Consider the following 17,109-nt stretch of genomic DNA (forward strand, 5'->3'; position numbering starts at 1 on the left):
GGATGATCCCAGGGCAGGAACTCCTCCTTAAGGAGACGGCGAGTGAGCAAAGGTAGTGGAAACACAACAGCTCCTCAGCAATTCCCTGAGGAAATCCAGGGATCCTCCTGCATCCAGACAAGGACCAGGAACTCCTCCCCATGGGATGAGATTCCACGGACAGTGGGGGGCAGGTTCCCCCTCCCCCCAAAGATAACCTGTTGGAACATCAGTCTGTGGCAGAAACCCACCAGCTGGAAAATGGATGGATGCATCCAGAAGAAAGCTACATGGATAACATGTTTATGGCTCGTTAATTATCCCGGGATAACGAGGGGGGTGGGGGTTACGGGTCACACCGACTTCATTGCACAGTTCACAGGAGAGGGAAGATTCCAAAGAAAACGTGGGAATCTCCACGTGGAGCACCCTGGACTGGAGATGTGGTAACAACCCTCCAAGACCAGCCAAAATTCCTCCAAAAAGGAGGAAAACACCGGCTCAGGACACGGATTCTTACTCAAGCATCCTCCAGGATCGTGGTTTACAGGGATAACGCTCGGAAGAGCTTCTTCCAATGCTTAAAAAAAAATTCCCATAGTTCTGTGTTTTCTAGAAAAAGTCACGGCAGAGAATGAAATAAAACCAGTCAAAGCCACCTTAAAAGCGTGGAGAGGGCTGTCTGTGACCCAGCCAGGAATCCCTCCCACGGAAATCCACTTGGGAGCGGCTCTGGCAACGCGGGGCCTTCGGTCTCATGGCACTCAGGGGTCCTGGAGCTTCCAGAACAATCCCACGGGGAGGAGGGGTCCAAGCCACACCATCCTCCTCCTCCTCCACGGCCACCCATCCTCGGAGCTCGGCTTCCAGAGGGTGGGAAGTGCTTGGAAAGTTCTTGGAGAGAAAGGCTTGGCTGTTTTTCCTTTACACGTGGATATTGTGGAGCTCGATGGTGTCTCCCCTAAGGCTTGTTTTACTCGGAAAAAGAAGGGAATATGTTCAGCTCTGGGAATTCTTCGTTGTTGTAGTTGGGCCCTTGGTCTCCCAGCATGGTCAGCATGTCCTGTGAGGAGACAGGGACAGAGTCAGGATCTGCACCCGGAATGTCGGGGAATGCCAGGCACCAAAAGGCCTCAAGGTGTTCCCCCGAGGTTTGGATTGGAAATTAGGGAAGATTTCTCCACGGAAAGCATGGCCAGGCATTGGAACAGGCTGCCCAGGGATGTGGTAGAGTTGCTGCCCCTGGAACTGTCCAAAACCACGTGAATGTGGCACTTGGGGACACGGTTTAGTGGTGGCCTTGGTCCTTTCCCCAGCACACCCACCCCCGGGGGTTTGGGAGATTAAAAAGCCCCATCTTACTGGGAAGACCTCAGGCTGGCTGGGCTGGGGCTGCTGCACGTGCTGCTCCCCCGAGCCCGGCCCGTGGTGCTGTCCTTGCCACTGGGGCCACATTCCCACGGCGTCGGTGGCGCGGGGCTGGAACGGGGCCGGGGTCTGCGCTGCCTCCGTGCCTGCTGGACACACAGCACAGTCAGGGATCGCTCCTGGGCTCCTCCAGCCCTTCTGAGGGACTGCGAAGGGCACAGCTCGGGGTGGTGCCCGGGGAGGGTCGCCCTACAGGAACTCCTGTCATGGGTTTGTTGCCAAGGGACGTCCAGAGGGGTTTGTTTCCTCCCAGTCAGCCTTGACATGGCTCAAAATCCATCTGCTGGGCCAACCCCAGATCATCCTGAGCTGGGAGGGATCCACAAGGGTCACCGAGCCCAGCTCTGCGGTCGGGGGGGCGATTTCGGGTCATTCAGCTCTGCCCTCCACGCTTGGGCGCTCCCCCAAACCCCCCCAAACCCCGGGAGAGCCTCCCCCCGGCACAGCCCCACCCGTGGGGTGCTCCCAGCCCCCCAGCCCTGCTCACCGAAGCCGGAGGCCCGGCCGGCCAGGGCCGGGTACGGCGCCGCGCTGGGCGAGGCCGTGGACGCCGGAGCCGCCAGGGAGCCGAAGGAGGACGCGCTGCCCTGGAACGCGCCCATGCCGAAGGACGGCGGCCGAGGCTTCACCGGCTGCGATGCCACTTGCTGGGAGAGAGGAAGGACAGGGGAGAGGGGGAGGAGGAGGGATGGATCTCCCCCGGCCCTGGGCTCAGCACGCTCGCTGGAGCAGCCCCGGAGCAGGAAGCCCACGGACACGCGGTGCAGGGAGCGGGAGTGGGGTGATCCCCGTGGACACACGGTACAGGGAGCAGGAGTGGGGTGATCCCCACAGACACACGGTGCAGGGAGTGGGAGTGGGGTGATCCCCATGGACACGTGGCACAGGGAGCGGGAGTGGGGTGATCCCCACGGACACACGGTGCAGGGAGCGGCACAGGGAGCAGGGTGATCCCCACGGACACACGGCACAGGGAACGGGGTGATCCCCACAAACAGCGGGGCCTGAAGGCAGCGGGGACCCTGCAGCTGAGGGCTCGGGCTGTGCTACCTGGGGTGTGAACACCGGGCGTGTCCCTGCAGCCCACGTGGTCCCGCTGACCTGAGCTGGGCTGGAGTGCCGGGAGATCTGGGACAGGACCCGGCCGGCGGGGGACGGCTGCTGCTGGATGATGTTCACTGGAGGCACCATGCTGCTGCTCCTGAGGGAGGACAGAGCCTGAGCCTGGGAAGACACTGCAGGAGGGAGAGGCACCACACTATCCACAGGGAATGGAGGGGGCAGCGGGAAGGTGAGGCCTCACCTGAAGTTCTCCTGGGGCCGGGCAGCAGTGAAGGTGTTTCCCTGGGAGAAGAGGGGCGGGTTGGCCGGCACGGTGCTGGCAGGGAGGGCCTTGCTCTGGTCTGCAGAGAGAGCACGAGACATTCTGGGGCTGGCAACAGGGAACCAGCTGGAAGAGACCTGCCTGTGGGAGGGAGGACCCCTCTGCTCCTTCTCCGGATGATTTTGTTAAACCCTGTTAATTTGATTTCCTCTCCCCTCTCCAGTAAACTTGCAGGAAGGCTCCCGGGGTTGGAGCACCCAGCACAGCCCGGGCAGAGGCAGGGAGGGTGTGCCAGGGCGGGCAGGAGGAGCGGGTCAGGAGGGCCCTGCTCACCCACCTGTGCTGATCCCGGAGAAGATCTCCCCGAAGCGTGGATCCCGCTCCTGGCTGAACAGGCTCTCTGCCTTCTCCAGGGGCTTGCTGTGCTCCGGGCCCGCGGCGCTCACGGGCTGCACGGGGACCTGCAGCGGGGACAGGGAGCTGGCACCCCTCGGCACAGCAGGAATCAAGGGCAGAAACACCTTTGGGCTGCCCAAACCCCTCCCCTGGGGGGGACTCACCTGGGAGTGCTCGTACCCAGCCAGGCTCTCCCTTCCCGGGCCCACGTCCAGCTCTGGCTGTGGGGGCGGCTGCTGCTGCTGCCTGGAATAGAAAGTGTCTGTAAGAGGAGAACACGGGCTGCCCGAGAGAATTCCCAAGGGATCAGCTCCCAGGGGATCAGCTCCTCGTTAGCTCCCAGCTGCACAGAGGGGATCTGGGGGTGAAGGGGGTGTGACAGCAGGGTAGGAACAGGAAAAGGAGCTGACCTTGAGGGCAGTGGGGCCGTGCCCATGTCCAGGGGGAGGCTGACGCTCTGCCCCAGCTGGGGCCTCGGCAGTGAGTTTGCCAGGGCAGGCCGGGACTCCTGGCTCGAGTTCCTTCAAAGCAAACACAGGGAAAGAGAGGTTCAAAAACTCCCAGCTGGGAGCAAAGTTGGGTCCTGGGTGTGGCTGTCTCGGGCAGGGTGCAAAGCCCTGTTTGAGGGAAGAATCTTTCCAGCTGGTGGCCTTGAAAGGAGGTGCCATGCCATGGGGATGCTCCAGAGGGGGAGGTTGTGCCTCCCACGCTCAGCCCCCTAAGCAATTAATAAAGGCTGTAGGAACCTCCAAACCCTTGAAGTTCAGCTCTGTCAGACACTCAGGGACCACCAGTAGTTTTGGGTTTTAAGCCCAAAACGTGGTGCAAGTTCTTTATGTTCTTCTGTGAACTGTGAGAACCCAGTGAAATGTTTAAATCCCACCACAAATTAATAAAAATCCAGCGTTTCCTGGGTCTCTTTGGGGAGCTGCTGCTTCAGCAGTGGTGGGAAGTTTGGAGAGGGGGAGAGGCCAAGGCTCCCACGCCCCCCAGGCAGGTCACCTGTCCGTGCACGTACTTGACGTTGGTGTTGGTGCAGATGATGTACTCGATCTCGTCCGAGTAGGGGTTCTGGAAGGTGAAGGAGCTGGTTCTCATCCAGAGCCATTCCCGGTTTTTGGATCGGAAGCGGAACATGACTGACAGGACCTGGCCTTTTAACTTCACCACCTGAAAAAAAGCCAACAGGAATTCCAGGAGTAGCCCCTGATCAAGGGTGTCCAGGAGAACCTGAGCAAGAGCCACCCCCCAAAACCCCTGCGATGGCCCTTTGCCTCGAACCTGGCGCATCTCAGCCTTCCCAAACTAAGTGGCACCGTTCCCTCAGGACATCCTGGCTCCCAGAGGACACAGGAGGGGAATCTAAAATCCCCTTTCTGGCTTCACTCCTCCTACTGCCTTTGCACTGGTGGGATGTATGAAAAAGCCTCCAAGAAATGGAACACATGCTGTCGCCTCCGATTCCAAATGTTTGGAGCAATGGATATGAGCAGCTGGTTTTTGGAGTCATGAAAGCACAGGGGCAGCCTTACCTGCCCTGCCACCAGTCCAAGGCCCTCAGAAATAACAGGGCAAGAAAACCACCTCCATTTCGGGTTCTGCAGCACTGGGCTGGGCCCTAGAGATGAACCAGGGTTTCAGCCACAGGAGCACAGCGAGTCAAGCAGGCCCTTGGCAGCCACATCCCCGGCCCTAAAGGCAGCCTGGACCAGCAGCCAGAGCAGGGAGTCAGCAGTTAAGACATCAGATGCTTCTGGTTTTGTTCTGTGTTTAACTACATGACTTGATCTGTTTGCAAAGGAGAATTAGCTAAGGTTTATTTTTCCTCTTGGTTTTCCAGTTAATTTTGCCGTTTTGCAAGCACCGAGGCATTCCGAGTTCCAATCTGAGTTCCAATCTGAGTTCTAACCTCAGTTCCAACCTCAGGTCCAACCTGAGTTCCACCCTGCATGCAAAGGGGTAGCTCCAACGTTTTTTACCTGCTGAAAGCTGTCCCGTAAGAGCTGCTGGTCTTCTGGGTGGCAGAAATCCACAATGTCCTTCCCCAAAAGCTCCTGGTTTTCAAGGAATTGTGAGAGAGATGGAGTCAGTTCATCTGGCAGGCAGATTCCACAATTAATCCCGCTCTGGACAGGTAGTTCCTGCCCCTTCCCCCCAGATCCGCGTTACACAAACCAAGCACAGGGGGCTGGCGTGCTGTTTCTTGAAGAGAGGCACGACAGCTGCTGATTAATGTTTGATCTTTAACTCAATTAAAGGCAAAAAGGGCTTTAATTGACACTTGACACAACCCAGAGCCACCCAGCCTTCCCAGGATCAAAGGGCTTGGAAAAAAACACATGGAAAAGCAAGCAGTGGAGAAGAAACCCGTGTGGCTGAAGCCCCTGGTGTGGTTGATGAGCTCTGTGGAAGCAGGGCCGAGGTGTGGGAGGAGCAGGGAGTGTGAGGGGCAGTTCTGTGCCACAGAGCCCCCGGGGCACTCACCTGGGGCTGGTAGCCGACGGTGGCCACGCAGCGGTGGTCGATGAAGGTGAAGATGCCCTCGGTGTTGTGCCTGGAGATGAACTCGGTGGGCTGGCACACGTTGTTCATGTCAGTGCAGTTGGGAGAGCTGGTCACCTGGCAGGGCACAGGGGCAGCGTTGGCAGTGCCAGCCCCACGTGGGGGAACGTTTTCACGTGGAACAGCCTCAGCCTGGGGCCTTCCCAGGGCCAGGAGGTGTTGGAGGAGGCGGAGGGGACACTCACCTGCAGCCTGCCAATGGCCACCAGGCAAAACTTGCTGCCCTGGCCGGCGTCGGGGTCGTCGTCAGGCAGGGAAACACCTGGGAAGGGAGGGTCGAAAATTCCAGCAGGGTTAACGCAGGAGAAACTGCTCATTGCCCAGGAAAGGACCTCAGGACACATCTCCAGCCCTGACTGTAACTCAGTATCCTCAGGACACATCTCCAGCCCTGACTGTAACTCGGTATCCTTCCCCACCAAGGGACTTGGAACATTCAGGTGTCTCCCCCTCCCTCCTATCACCAGAAGGGTTCCAAGTCTCTAATTTTCAGGCAGTTTAATGCTATTTTCACCCTCTACAGACAGAGATCTCTGATGCTGGGCCCGCGAAAGTCAGTTCAGTTTTCAAATAAAAGCGATGGACACGTTTGCAGAACCTTTCCTGGCACGTTCAGCTCCTGGAATCGGCAACTTCAGGCCACGTGCTTTTAAAAGAAGCCCCCCTGAGCCCCTGGGGGGGATCCTCACCTGCTGGGGGCCAGGCTTTGATGTACCCCGTGCAGTGCACCACCACGTAGTGAGGTTCCCCATCCTTTGCTGCCCCCAAGCCATTCCTTGGGAAGAGAGAAAACAGGTTGCGCTGCAGGTCCAAGTGGGGCAAAGGTGGGGTTCTTGTTTTACTCACTTATATGTTATTTACAGATACCTATCACTTGTGCAATTTACCTGCAGCGATTCCTCATGAAGCTGAGACGATTCACAGCCACTGGATCCACGGAGCTGTTGCCACACCTGCACCAGGGGACAGAAAAGGGAGGGCAAAGGATTTCTCTCTCATGGTCAACATGAAAATAATCTCGGGTATCTTGAAGAGGAAGGTTCATCCCCTACAAACGGGAAGGAACGTCTGAATTTCCATCACCCAAAGCCCTCACTGTGCAGAATTCAAGGCAGGTGACACGTGGGGCCAAAATAATTATTGCTTTAAACTGGATCTGGTCCAACAGGGCAAAGAAACACCTCAAGAACTCGACTGTGTGGGAAGGTCAGCCACGTTCTGCCATTCTGCATCAAAACGAGCCAAAATGGGCAGAGCCAAAAGCACGGAGGTGCCAGGGAACGAGCTCAGCCTGAGGCTCAGAGACCCCCCGGGAATTCCTTCCCACCTCATGCGGCAGATGAAGGATCTCCGCGAGCCCATGCACATCCTCATGGACTGCTGCCCCTCCTTCTTCACAGTGCCCGTCTTCAAGTCCAGGATCCGACCTGGGGAGAGGAGGAAGGAGGAGGTGCTGCTGCAGGGGGAGTCCGTCCCCCCAGCGCAGCTGTGGCTCCAGGAATCGAAGTGGGAGGCCGGCAGGACACGGGTGTCACCGCGGTACCTTTAGATGCACTCTCGGGGGGGGCTGCAGCATCCTTGGTAGAAAGGCACCAGGGTTTGGTTCCCTCTACAAAGGGAAGGGTTTAATGGGAGTCCCTCCGGGCTCTGCCTGCTCCTGGCCCTGTGCTCGCCCCGGGGGCTGTACCTGTGAGGGCGTTCTCGGAGGTGCTCAGCTGCTCCCTCAGCTTGCCCACGTCGTCGGGGTGCACCTGGTCGTACAGGGTGCTGCCGAACCACTCGGACTGCGGCTGGTTCAGGACGGGGGTCACCGAGTCGGACACGTAGACCACCCGGCCCGTCTCGCAGGACACGATGAACAGGAAGCCATCAGCTGCCTCCAGGATCAGGTGTTTGAGCTCCTGGGGACACGCACACACCGCTCAGCTCCACGGGCTTTGCCCACTCACAGTCAGCTTTCCCCTCTGACCGTTGTGTTTCCCAGCACCAAGCCAAGAGGAGGCTTCAGGGCCTGCCAGGACAGTTTATACACTGCCAGAGGGCAGGGTTAGGTGGGATTTCGGGAAGGAATTCTTCCCTGTGAGGGCAGGGAGGCCCTGGCACGGCTCCCCCAGAGGAGCTGCCCCATCCCTGCGAGTGTCCAAGGCCAGGCTGGGGCACCCTGGGGTGGCGGGAGGTGTCCCTGTGGAAGGGGACGGGCTCTGAGCTCCCTCCCAGCCCACCCTGCCCCTGCCCCACGGCCAGCCCGCACCTGGTCGGTGAGGAAGGAGGGTTTGTAGGTGCCGTCCGTGGAGGTGTTGCCGGTGCCGCGCAGGGACTTCATGTGGGACACGGCCATGCGCAGGATGGTCAGCTTGTCCGGCTTGCGGGCCAGGGCGCTGCACGTGGGCACCATGTCCGACAGCTCCGTGATGTAGGCCGTCATCTTGTTCCTCCTCCTGCGCTCGATCTCGCTGTGGTTCTCCCTGCAGGAGCCCGGGGGGGACACAAGAGGAGGAGGAGGAGGGTGAAGGCACTGTGGGAAGGCTGGCGTGGGTGCCACGTGCAGGGATGCCCCGGCGGGTTAGAAGGGAGGAAAAGCCTCACATGCTGGGCGTGCACGGGGAGCAGGGCACGAGGGCGAGGGGAGAGGCTACACCTGGAGCTCCCGGGCTGAGGGCCCTGCTCTGAGTCCCAGCGGCTCCCTGGGGCCAGCAGGAGCTGCTCTGGCTCCCCCCTCCACTCCACAGCCTGCAGGAAGCCCAAGGGATCCCTCCTCTGCTCTCACCAGGGACTCAGCCCCACTGCCCGTCCAGGAGGGAGGAGATCCCACAGATCCCCTCCACCATCACCCCTCGCACACTCGAAGAAGACACTTCTCAGTTACACCGAGAGCCTCTCACAGAACCCCAGGAGGGGAACCTGAGAGCAGGTATTTCTGCACGGACCAACCTGGGCACACCACGGGCCAGCAGCACCTGGGGGTGGTGGCACCAACCTCTAAGGAGACACCACGGCGACCCCCACCCCTCAGAGAGGTTCTGGGCACCCCTTTGGCTCACAGGGCACAGCCCCCATCGACCCCACAGACCAGAACCTGCCTCTTTTTATCCAGAACACGTCAACTAACTGGGTTCCTAGGGCGGGTTTTCCTAAACAGAGGCCAAGAGCCAGGTTTCCTGTACAGGAGGATGGATCAGGTGCAAGGAGGCACACGGTGGGAAGTGAAATGAGATGGAAGTGGTGGAAGGAACAAGGACAGGCAGGTGAATAAAGAGGATAAATACAGAAATGGAGCGTTTCTCACTACCAGGGGTGTGCAAACGTTCAGTGACCTCCCCTTTAACTCTCTCATTCAGTGACCTCACCTTCCAGGGGTCCCTGCCAGGAGCCAGCTGAGCTTTAAGGTCCCTTCCAACCCCACCATTCCACGGCTCCATGAGATGTTCTTCAGAAGAGGCTCCTGGGAACAATCCCTAGGGAAGCTTTGCTGCTTCCCTGTATTCCCAGGCCTCACCTCCGTGGCTTCCTGATCTCCCCAAACATTGCAGCCACCAGAGGCTGCCTGGGGGGGCACAGCCAGAGGGCCACAAACTGCCCAAAATTGGGGCACTCTCAGCACCCAGCATGGCCTTCTTAGCCCAGGGCTTTGCTTCAGAACAAGCCTGGGGTGGAACAGTCCTAAAGAGCCACAGGTTAAGCCCCTGAATCAACCCCCCTTTTTGTGCCTGAGCCCAGCAGCATTCCTGGGACACAAAACCTTGCCCAGGTGACCCCAGGCCCTCGATGCAGGACGAGGGAAGGTGTGTGCAGCAAGGTGTGAGAGCAAGAGCCCAGCCCTGGGGCCTCTGGCAAACAGATCCTCCTGTGCCTGCCCTAGAAACGCTCTCCCAGCGATGGGATGTGCCTTTCCTAAGGGCCTCTTCCCCTCCTCATTTCAATTCCACAGCAATTTCCAGGAGTCTGGTAAAGTCCTCTGCAGCAGATGAGGGAAGAAGGGGGGGGGAAAGAGAAGGGATGCCTAGAGAGACATGAAGGAAAGGAAAACTCTGCTTGTCCATGCTGGAAATCTCCGTTCTCCTACCTGGCAAGTCTCTCCTTATCCGCTGAACTCTGCTCATCATCAGACCTAAAAATAAAATCAGCCAGCTAAGCTAAAAATGGAAAAAAAGTTGAAAGAAATGGAAAAAAAATATGGAAGGATGGACTAGGAAACCCAGCCTAGGGACAGGTCTGTTTTGCAGAGGAGCAATTCCATAAAATAAAACAGCCATTGGTTTGCAATATTCCACATTCAGTTGGTGCCTGGTGCGTGTTGGAGTTTCAAGACATTTCCTGAGCTTTCATTTGCCTCACCAGTTTCTAATATCAGAAATATTCTACGCTCCTTAACGTATTTCTAATTTGTTCGGCTTCAGAATGACTCAAACCACTCAAAGAGCAGGAGAATCCCAGCCTGGAGCTCCCTCCCTGCAGGGCTTTGCAGGGAACAGCAGGGCACTGACCCCCGTTCAGGCACTGCCCTCCAGTCCTGGGGGCAGCTCGGGGCAAGGCAGACATGGAGGGGCTGGAGCGTGTCCAGGGATGGGAACAGAGCTGGGGAATCCTGAGGGAGCTCAGCCTGGAGAAAAGGAGGCTCAGGAGGGACCTTCTCACTCTACAACTCCCTGGAAGGAGGTTGGAGCCGGGGGTGGGTCGGGATCTTCTCCCAGGTAACGGCAGGGTGAGAGGAAATGGCCTCGAGCTGTGCCAGGGGAGGGTCAGGCTGGATGTCAGAGCCACTGCCAGACACCAGAGAGGAATCAAGAGCCAAAACACTCCCTGTAATCTCCGGGAAACTCCCAATCTGCAAAGCTCCTGCCCAGCTCCCCGTAAAACACACAGCTCCCCGCATCTGCCAGGACACCCTGCTCAAGGAAAACTTGTCCTAGGCAGGAAACTCGTGTCTCTGTCTCTGCAAGTCCCTGGGGCAGCAGGAAAGAGGGAGAGTCCGAGGCCAGAGCTGAAAGGAATGGTGGAAGAGAGCAGTGTCATTTCATCCCACTCCATGGACTGTCCAGAGCCAGCACGGGAAAGGCGTGGATCCTTCGGAGCACCCTCGAAGGGGGACGATCCAAGGGCCATGAGGAAGGGGCTGCAGGAACTCTCCTGAATTAAAGGGTTTGGGAACAAAAAGCTTTCAAACCAGCAAGTTCTTACCTGGCAAACCTCTCCTTGTCGTTTGGCATCGGGTCATCGTCACACCTAGGGGAAGGGGAGAGGGTAAAGTGTTTACACTTCCTTCTTTCCCAAAAAAAAAAAGGTTTAATGAATCCCACTGGCACCCCCTCCACGGGGTTTTCCACATCACATTCCTATCAGGGATGGGGGGGATCACACTCAGCTCAATCCCATACAAAGGAACACGTTCTACTGCCCAGATGAAGATCTTTATCAGGGCTTTCCAGAGGTAAATCCTACAATCACCCTGCAGCCACCCCCCAGCCATCCTCAACAGACTGGAACCCGTGGAGTTCCAGCACCGTTATTTCAACCCTAAACCAGGCAGAGAGGCTACAAAGGAATGGCAGGAGACATTCCAGCTCTTCTGTGTTCCATATGGATCACCAGGAGATCCGAGCAGCCCCGCCAGCTCCCTGGGAATAAGGATGCCTCTGGAACTGAAGCATCCTTACAGCAGATGAGGGTTAATTAACACGTGTCTGAGGCAGCAGCAAAAGCTGCAGAGATGGGGGATTTCTGCTGACTGGGAGAAAGGGAAGAGTTTTATGGAAGTGGAGCACTTCCCGCTGCTTCCAGAGAGGAAAAGCCACAGGAGCAGCAAGATCCTGCTCCGGGGAAAACACAGACACCCCCAAGAGCATAGGACAGAAACTTCTGGATGCCATGTGTTCCCTCACCTGAGGAATTTACTGTTCCCTTCTCCATCATCATCAAAATCCAGCCTGAAAAACAGAAGGAAAAAGAACATTATTAACCCAGTGGCTTCTTTAAGTTGCTTTTCTGTCCGTCCTTACGGATGTAGATGATTCCTGACAGGGAGAATGAAGCAATCCCAACATAATGCAGTGATCCTAATGGGAAACAACCCACAGAGTCTGGAAAGGGGCTTCCTTCAGGTGTCCACCAGAAACAGAGCAAGGAAAAACAGTTCCAGAGGAAGAAATGCCGCTTGGAGCACCCACCATATCCCAGCCTCCTGTTCCAAAGGCTCTGGATCTCCTGGGAGCCATCCAGGCTGCTCAGGGGACCATCAGACAGAGCATTCCCAGCTCAAAAGCCTGGACTGGGTGCATTTAAAATAAAAAAATAAAAGAGAGTAAAACTTTCCTGGAGTTAAAGTTCAGTTGGTGCCTGGTTGCTCACACAGGGCCAAAAGCCCAGCTCTGACAGGGAGGAAGGAATTCCCACCTTTCCTTCAGGGATGGAAAACGGGATGCAGGGGAGCAGGGAGTGTGGCAGGAGCTGCAGGGGAGTGGGAGCACCAGCAAATGGGGCTGAAGGGAAGAGCTGGAGTCACTGGGAAGGGCCAGGAACAGATTTCAGTTTGCTTAAAAATTACGAGTGGATTTCTCGTGCCAGGGAATCTGGGAACAGCCACTCCAGCCCCTTTGAATTTGCAAAGGCATTTTTAGCAAACAAAAAGCCTCCCACAAGCACACTGCGGCTTCCCCACACCCCTCCCAGGGACGGCACAGCTGCAAAGGTTGGAGTAAGGCCCCCAAATCCAGATCCCCTGTTCCTCCACCTCCTGCAGCAGCTGCTGTTGCTGCCTCAGCGACTCCTGTTTCGCTCCCAACCCCTGGTGTGTGTTTGCTCCTCCTCCAAGGTGCAACTCAGCTTTCAGTGCCTTTTGGAGATGGAATTCAAGCCCTTCTTTGAGGGGTGTATCTGGCAAAGGAAAGGGCTGGATAAATCCCACCCAGAGGAAACCAGGAGACTTCTCAGCACCAGCCACACTCCTGGCAGCTCTTTCCGGCAGAAAGCTTCTTCCAAAGGCCCCTTTTCCCAAAAAGCACAACCCTGAGCACACACTCACCCAGGTCTCCTCTTGCTGCCTCTCTGAGCCACGGCCCCTCCGGGCTGGGCTCCCGATCCGGGGGTGCCGGAGCCGACGGCTGCGCCCAGCGAGGAAACGTCCGATGCCATTTCTGAACAGGAGGGGGAAAAACCAGGAAAATCAACCAGGATCTTTGTCCCAGCCCCCCTGGCTCAGGGGAACTCCCTCCCCACTAGCAGCAGCTGTGTGTCAGCATCTGCTGGGGCTGGCTGGGGGCTCCGTGTCTGTCCTTTCATGTGCTGCTCCGAGGGGCCGCTCCGGGCGCGGAGCACACGGCGCTTCCCGGGGCTGCAGCGCTGAGCCTGCCAAGCTGAGAGATGTGGAAGGTTTTTGGGAGAGAGGAGGGGCCTGCTGGGAGCCCATCCTCAGCCCTGGCTGCACGAGCACGGAGGAGGGGAGGAGCAGAGCCACGAGCTTCCCTCACCACACCAACCTACAGAGGGGTTTATTTTCTGATCCCAGACAAAGAATTCCCCAAAACGCTGCAAAAGCGCCTCAAAGCCGTCCTGGTTCAGCTGAACCCTTCTGGTCTGCACCAGTACACACCAGTGGGCACCAGTGGCACCATCGCCCCCCTGCCTGTGCTCTTCCACAGTGCTGGGAGCACCCTGGGTTAGTGGGAGGTGGCCCAGGGGGTCCCTGAGGTCCCTTCCACCCCAAACCACCCTGAAGTTCCATGATTTCGGTTTCCTCACCCTGATTGTTCAGGATCACAGCTCCTGAACAGAGCACGGGCTCTGGAGCCCTTTCTCAGCCTGCCTTAAGATGAAACCACATCACAAGGGCTGCAACCCACGTCCCCCTGTGCTAAACCTGCCTGCTGTGCGCCACAGAGGGAGGTTTTAAACCCACTATAAACCACTTTCCCCCGTTTCTGAAATCAGTCAGCTCTGAGCTCGTTTTAACGGCTGTGGGTTTGTGAATTTGCTGCTGAACGGCCCCAAAACAGCCGCTCCAGCCCCCAAATCCCCACCATAACCTTTCAAATTTGTGCTTTACCAAAGCAGAGAGGCCCCAAAGCCACCCCAGCACCCCCAAAAACCCCCGTGCTGGGCTCCCAAACCGCAGCGAGCAGAGGGAGCAGCGCGGGCAGGAAACAGCCACAGCTGGGGGGCACAAACACAACAACTGAGGCCGGGTCTGGAGAACTCGGGAGAGGACTGGGCTTCAAGCTGAGCTCCCCAGGTATTTGTGCAGCCCCCAAGGCCAGACTGGAGCCCAGCACGGGTTTGATGTGGCTTGCAGAGCTGGCAGTGGAGCAGCAGCAGCAGCAGCAGCGTGGCTGGGCCTCGCAGCGAACACCCCCCCAGATCTGCGCTGTCCCTCTCCAAATCAGCTGGGTTTTACCCCATTCCCACTCCCAGCCCCTCCACCCACCCCCTCTGTGTCCCTGCAAGCAGCTGCTTGGAGGGGGGAGCTTTTTCCTTGCCAATCCATAGGATTTCCCAGGGGTGGCTACGGTATGGGATAAGCATCCAGCTCCTTGGCAGCTGGAGGAGCCAAGAGCAACAATCCCAGCCCACAGCAGGAGCCAGCACACCCCATCCAACACCAGGACCCGCTGGAATTCCGAAACACAACTGGAGAACAAAGAACCAGGGGTGAAAACCCTTCCCTGTCTCCTCTGCTCTCCAATTTTGGGTGGCCTGGACACCCCCGTGCCCCAGCCCCTATTCCCAAGTGGAGTTCCAAAGTGAGATCCCAGGATTTTGTTCGACCAAGCAGAGTTTTGAGTGGCAGTGAGGCAGGTCAGGAGGGTTCTCCTGCCCAGCCCTGGTCACCAGCACGGTGGGAACACCAGTGGAGTTCCTGGAGCAGGGCAGAAAATCCCTTTATGGAGGGGAAGGAATTCCCACCCCGGGCAGGGGAAGGAAGCGACACTGGGCTGTTCCTCTGATCCCGACTCACAGGGAATGGCTGTTTGTTCGGGAGCCTTTGGCATTCCCAGGGAGCCCAGAGCTGGATCTGCATCCCAAAGGAACCCCCTTCACCTCGGGCTGCAGCTTCCCACCAGGAGACACTCCCCTCTCAGGAACAGGTGGAAAACTGGGACTGACCCCGTTTTGCCATCAGTGTGGATACATCCCCCAAAACCAGGGAGATGGGGTGGGAAGAGCTCCGGCCTCCTCACCCTTTCCAGCATCCTGAGGGGTGTCTGTCCCAGCCCTTCCCAGATCCAATCCCTGCTTCCTTCCCCACGTGTGGGATCTAATTAGGGCCAGGAGGGAAAGGTTTGTAAACCCCAAACCCCCCACCCCGACGTCGCTCCGGGCTCCTGGCCCAGCTCTCCTGGGAAAGGCTCTGCTGCAACCACTGGAATCTCCACAGGGAAAAAAAAAACCCTCCAGAATGAATGCACAGCCAATCCTCCCAGCTGGGATCTACCAGAGGGGCTGCAGCAGCTTGGAAATGCGTTTTTATTGTACAAAACACACCAAACCCGGGGCCTTTTGCTGCAGAGGCCTTGGGGGGGACACACACAAACCAAGATTTGCTTTAAATTCAGCCACTTGTGAACTCCCCAAAGGGTCAGGAACAGATAAAGCACATTGAAACTACCCTGCATTTCACCCACAGAGCTACAAGGCTCTGATATTTCTGCTTTTGTGTTTTTTTGTTTACAAAACATCTCCGTGTCTGCGCCTCGGGTACATTAAATGGATTTTTTTTAAGGAAGTAGAAGGTTTTTTGGCTTGTTTTGAGTGGCTGGAATCCTGCTTTTGCAAACCCAAATGTTCCTGTATTCACCCAGCCAGCACTGAACGTCTCCCAACAATGCCAATTAAAACTAAAACCCGTAAAATAAAGCAAGTGAGGCAAGCAGTTGTACTTTTAATGCCTTGCCCCTGTCAGTGGAGGCTCTTTGCTTTCCACTCCCAACCAGGAGATTTAAACACCAAAAAAGTGGATTAAATTGACAAGACCAAAAGCTCTCAACCCCCCCACTCTTCACAGCTCAAAAAGACCATCGAACTGCCCTTTCTGACAGCTTTGAGCACAGAAACAAGCCCCAAGTTATTCTCCCTGTAACTTTCTGAGTGCCCAAATAACCTCCAAGTTCTTTTTGTGGTGCCTTTTGCCGTCCCTCCCCACGGCCCAGCTGGGCTGGGAGGGCATTCCGGGCATTTTGGGGCGTCATCCAATGGATTATCCAGTGGAGCCCTCAAGTCTGGCTTTGAATGCCATGGGAAGGGAGATCTGGATTATTTGTGGGAACTCTCCCCCAGAGTTTATTTCCCTGCTAATCTCCACATTCAGTGAGTAGAAGGGTTGAGCAAACCCTGGCCGCTCTGCCCACGGTTACAAAGATTAAACACAGATGTCGAAAACTCCGCTTTCCTTGAGAATTCGTCCCAAACTTTCTTATTGCGCAAGGAACGGCGAAGCTCTGAGAGCGACCGCTTCCACCAACGCCTGGAAATGCAGTTTAAAGCCTCTTCCTCCCTCTCTGGGTTCTCACAACCCTCGCACACGAGTGACCCAACGCGCTTTCCCAACATTTAAAAGCCACAAAAACCCCTCAGAGTGTTAAAATAAAACCGTTCAGCAGGGCCAGGGACAAACCTGACAATCCCACGAGCCACAGGGCACCAGACAGGAGATCAAAAACCCCAGAAGAAAACCCACAAATAAACTCAAATTCTCGGCCAGCTCGCTGTAAATCCACTCCAACTTCGCAGGCACCGGACCATCCTGGACACAAACTCATTTCAGAGCTATTTAGCCAAAAAGGTGATAAAATCACACATTCTGGGCTTCATCTGGCAAACATCAGAGATCAGCAGCTTCCTGCACAGGGGGAGTTCTGGGGATGAACCCGAGGATTGATCTGGGGGTCAGCCTCAAGTCCGGGGATCCCAAATCCAGGCACCTCCAGGGGCCCCAAATCCAGGGATCCTCAGGGACCCCAAATCCAGGGATCCTCAGGGGCCCCAAATCCAGGGATCCTCAGGGACCCCAAATCCAGGGACCCCCAGGAGCCCCAAATCCATGGATCATCAGGGATCCCAAATCCAAGGATCTTCAGGGATCCCAAATCCCTCAGGCCTCCAAAAGCTGCCTCAGGCCCCTGATCGGGCCCCCCCGCCCCCCTCAGGGTCCCCCAGCCCTCCAGGAACCCCTTTTTAGGGTCCCCTCAGAACCCCCCCCTTCCCCAGCCCCTGAGGATCCCCCTCAGCCCCCTCAAGGCTCTCTCAGACCCCCTGAGACCCCCATGCACTCCCTCAGCTCCCCCTCGCCCCTCAGAGCCCTCCTCACCTCCCTCTCACCCCTGAGACCCCCCGAAACCCCCACGCGGCCCTTGAGACCCCCTGAGACCCCCACACAGCCCCTCAGCTCCCCCTCGCCCCTCAGACCTCCATGGCCCCCCCTCAGCCGCCCC

At 57.2% G+C, this 17,109-nt stretch overlaps 1 protein-coding gene across 9 annotated transcripts in view; it reads right to left on the reverse strand.

The window, feature by feature from the left end:
- Positions 1-184: 184 nt before the first annotated feature.
- Positions 185-17,109, reverse strand: part of ARNT (aryl hydrocarbon receptor nuclear translocator) — a 19,837-nt gene continuing 2,912 nt past the window's right edge. For 2 of the 9 annotated variants that reach the window (XM_027909854.1, XM_027909850.1), the window contains exons 2-23: positions 12,708-12,819; positions 11,569-11,613; positions 10,868-10,912; positions 9,753-9,797; positions 7,941-8,154; positions 7,377-7,590; positions 7,233-7,298; positions 7,017-7,116; positions 6,577-6,642; positions 6,379-6,464; positions 5,875-5,951; positions 5,612-5,746; positions 5,107-5,181; positions 4,146-4,297; positions 3,538-3,648; positions 3,292-3,373; positions 3,069-3,192; positions 2,711-2,810; positions 2,458-2,608; positions 1,895-2,054; positions 1,342-1,496; positions 185-1,042 (exon numbers count right to left, since the gene is read on the reverse strand). In XM_027909854.1, the coding sequence (XP_027765655.1) occupies positions 953-1,042; positions 1,342-1,496; positions 1,895-2,054; positions 2,458-2,608; positions 2,711-2,810; positions 3,069-3,192; positions 3,292-3,373; positions 3,538-3,648; positions 4,146-4,297; positions 5,107-5,181; positions 5,612-5,746; positions 5,875-5,951; positions 6,379-6,464; positions 6,577-6,642; positions 7,017-7,116; positions 7,233-7,298; positions 7,377-7,590; positions 7,941-8,154; positions 9,753-9,797; positions 10,868-10,912; positions 11,569-11,613; positions 12,708-12,817 (2,403 nt within the window). In that variant the 5' untranslated portion in view covers positions 12,818-12,819 and the 3' untranslated portion in view covers positions 185-952. The remainder of the gene's footprint in view (positions 1,043-1,341; positions 1,497-1,894; positions 2,055-2,457; positions 2,609-2,710; positions 2,811-3,068; positions 3,193-3,291; positions 3,374-3,537; positions 3,649-4,145; positions 4,298-5,106; positions 5,182-5,611; positions 5,747-5,874; positions 5,952-6,378; positions 6,465-6,576; positions 6,643-7,016; positions 7,117-7,232; positions 7,299-7,376; positions 7,591-7,940; positions 8,155-9,752; positions 9,798-10,867; positions 10,913-11,568; positions 11,614-12,707; positions 12,820-17,109) is intronic. The other 7 variants (XM_027909856.1, XM_027909851.1, XM_027909855.1 and 4 more) reach the window with 7 other exon arrangements.

The sequence above is a fragment of the Empidonax traillii genome, unplaced genomic scaffold (assembly GCF_003031625.1).
Source record: "Empidonax traillii isolate 1590-97213 ecotype Southwest subspecies unplaced genomic scaffold, ASM303162v1 scaffold2473:size46837, whole genome shotgun sequence".
Lineage (NCBI taxonomy): Eukaryota > Metazoa > Chordata > Aves > Passeriformes > Tyrannidae > Empidonax > Empidonax traillii.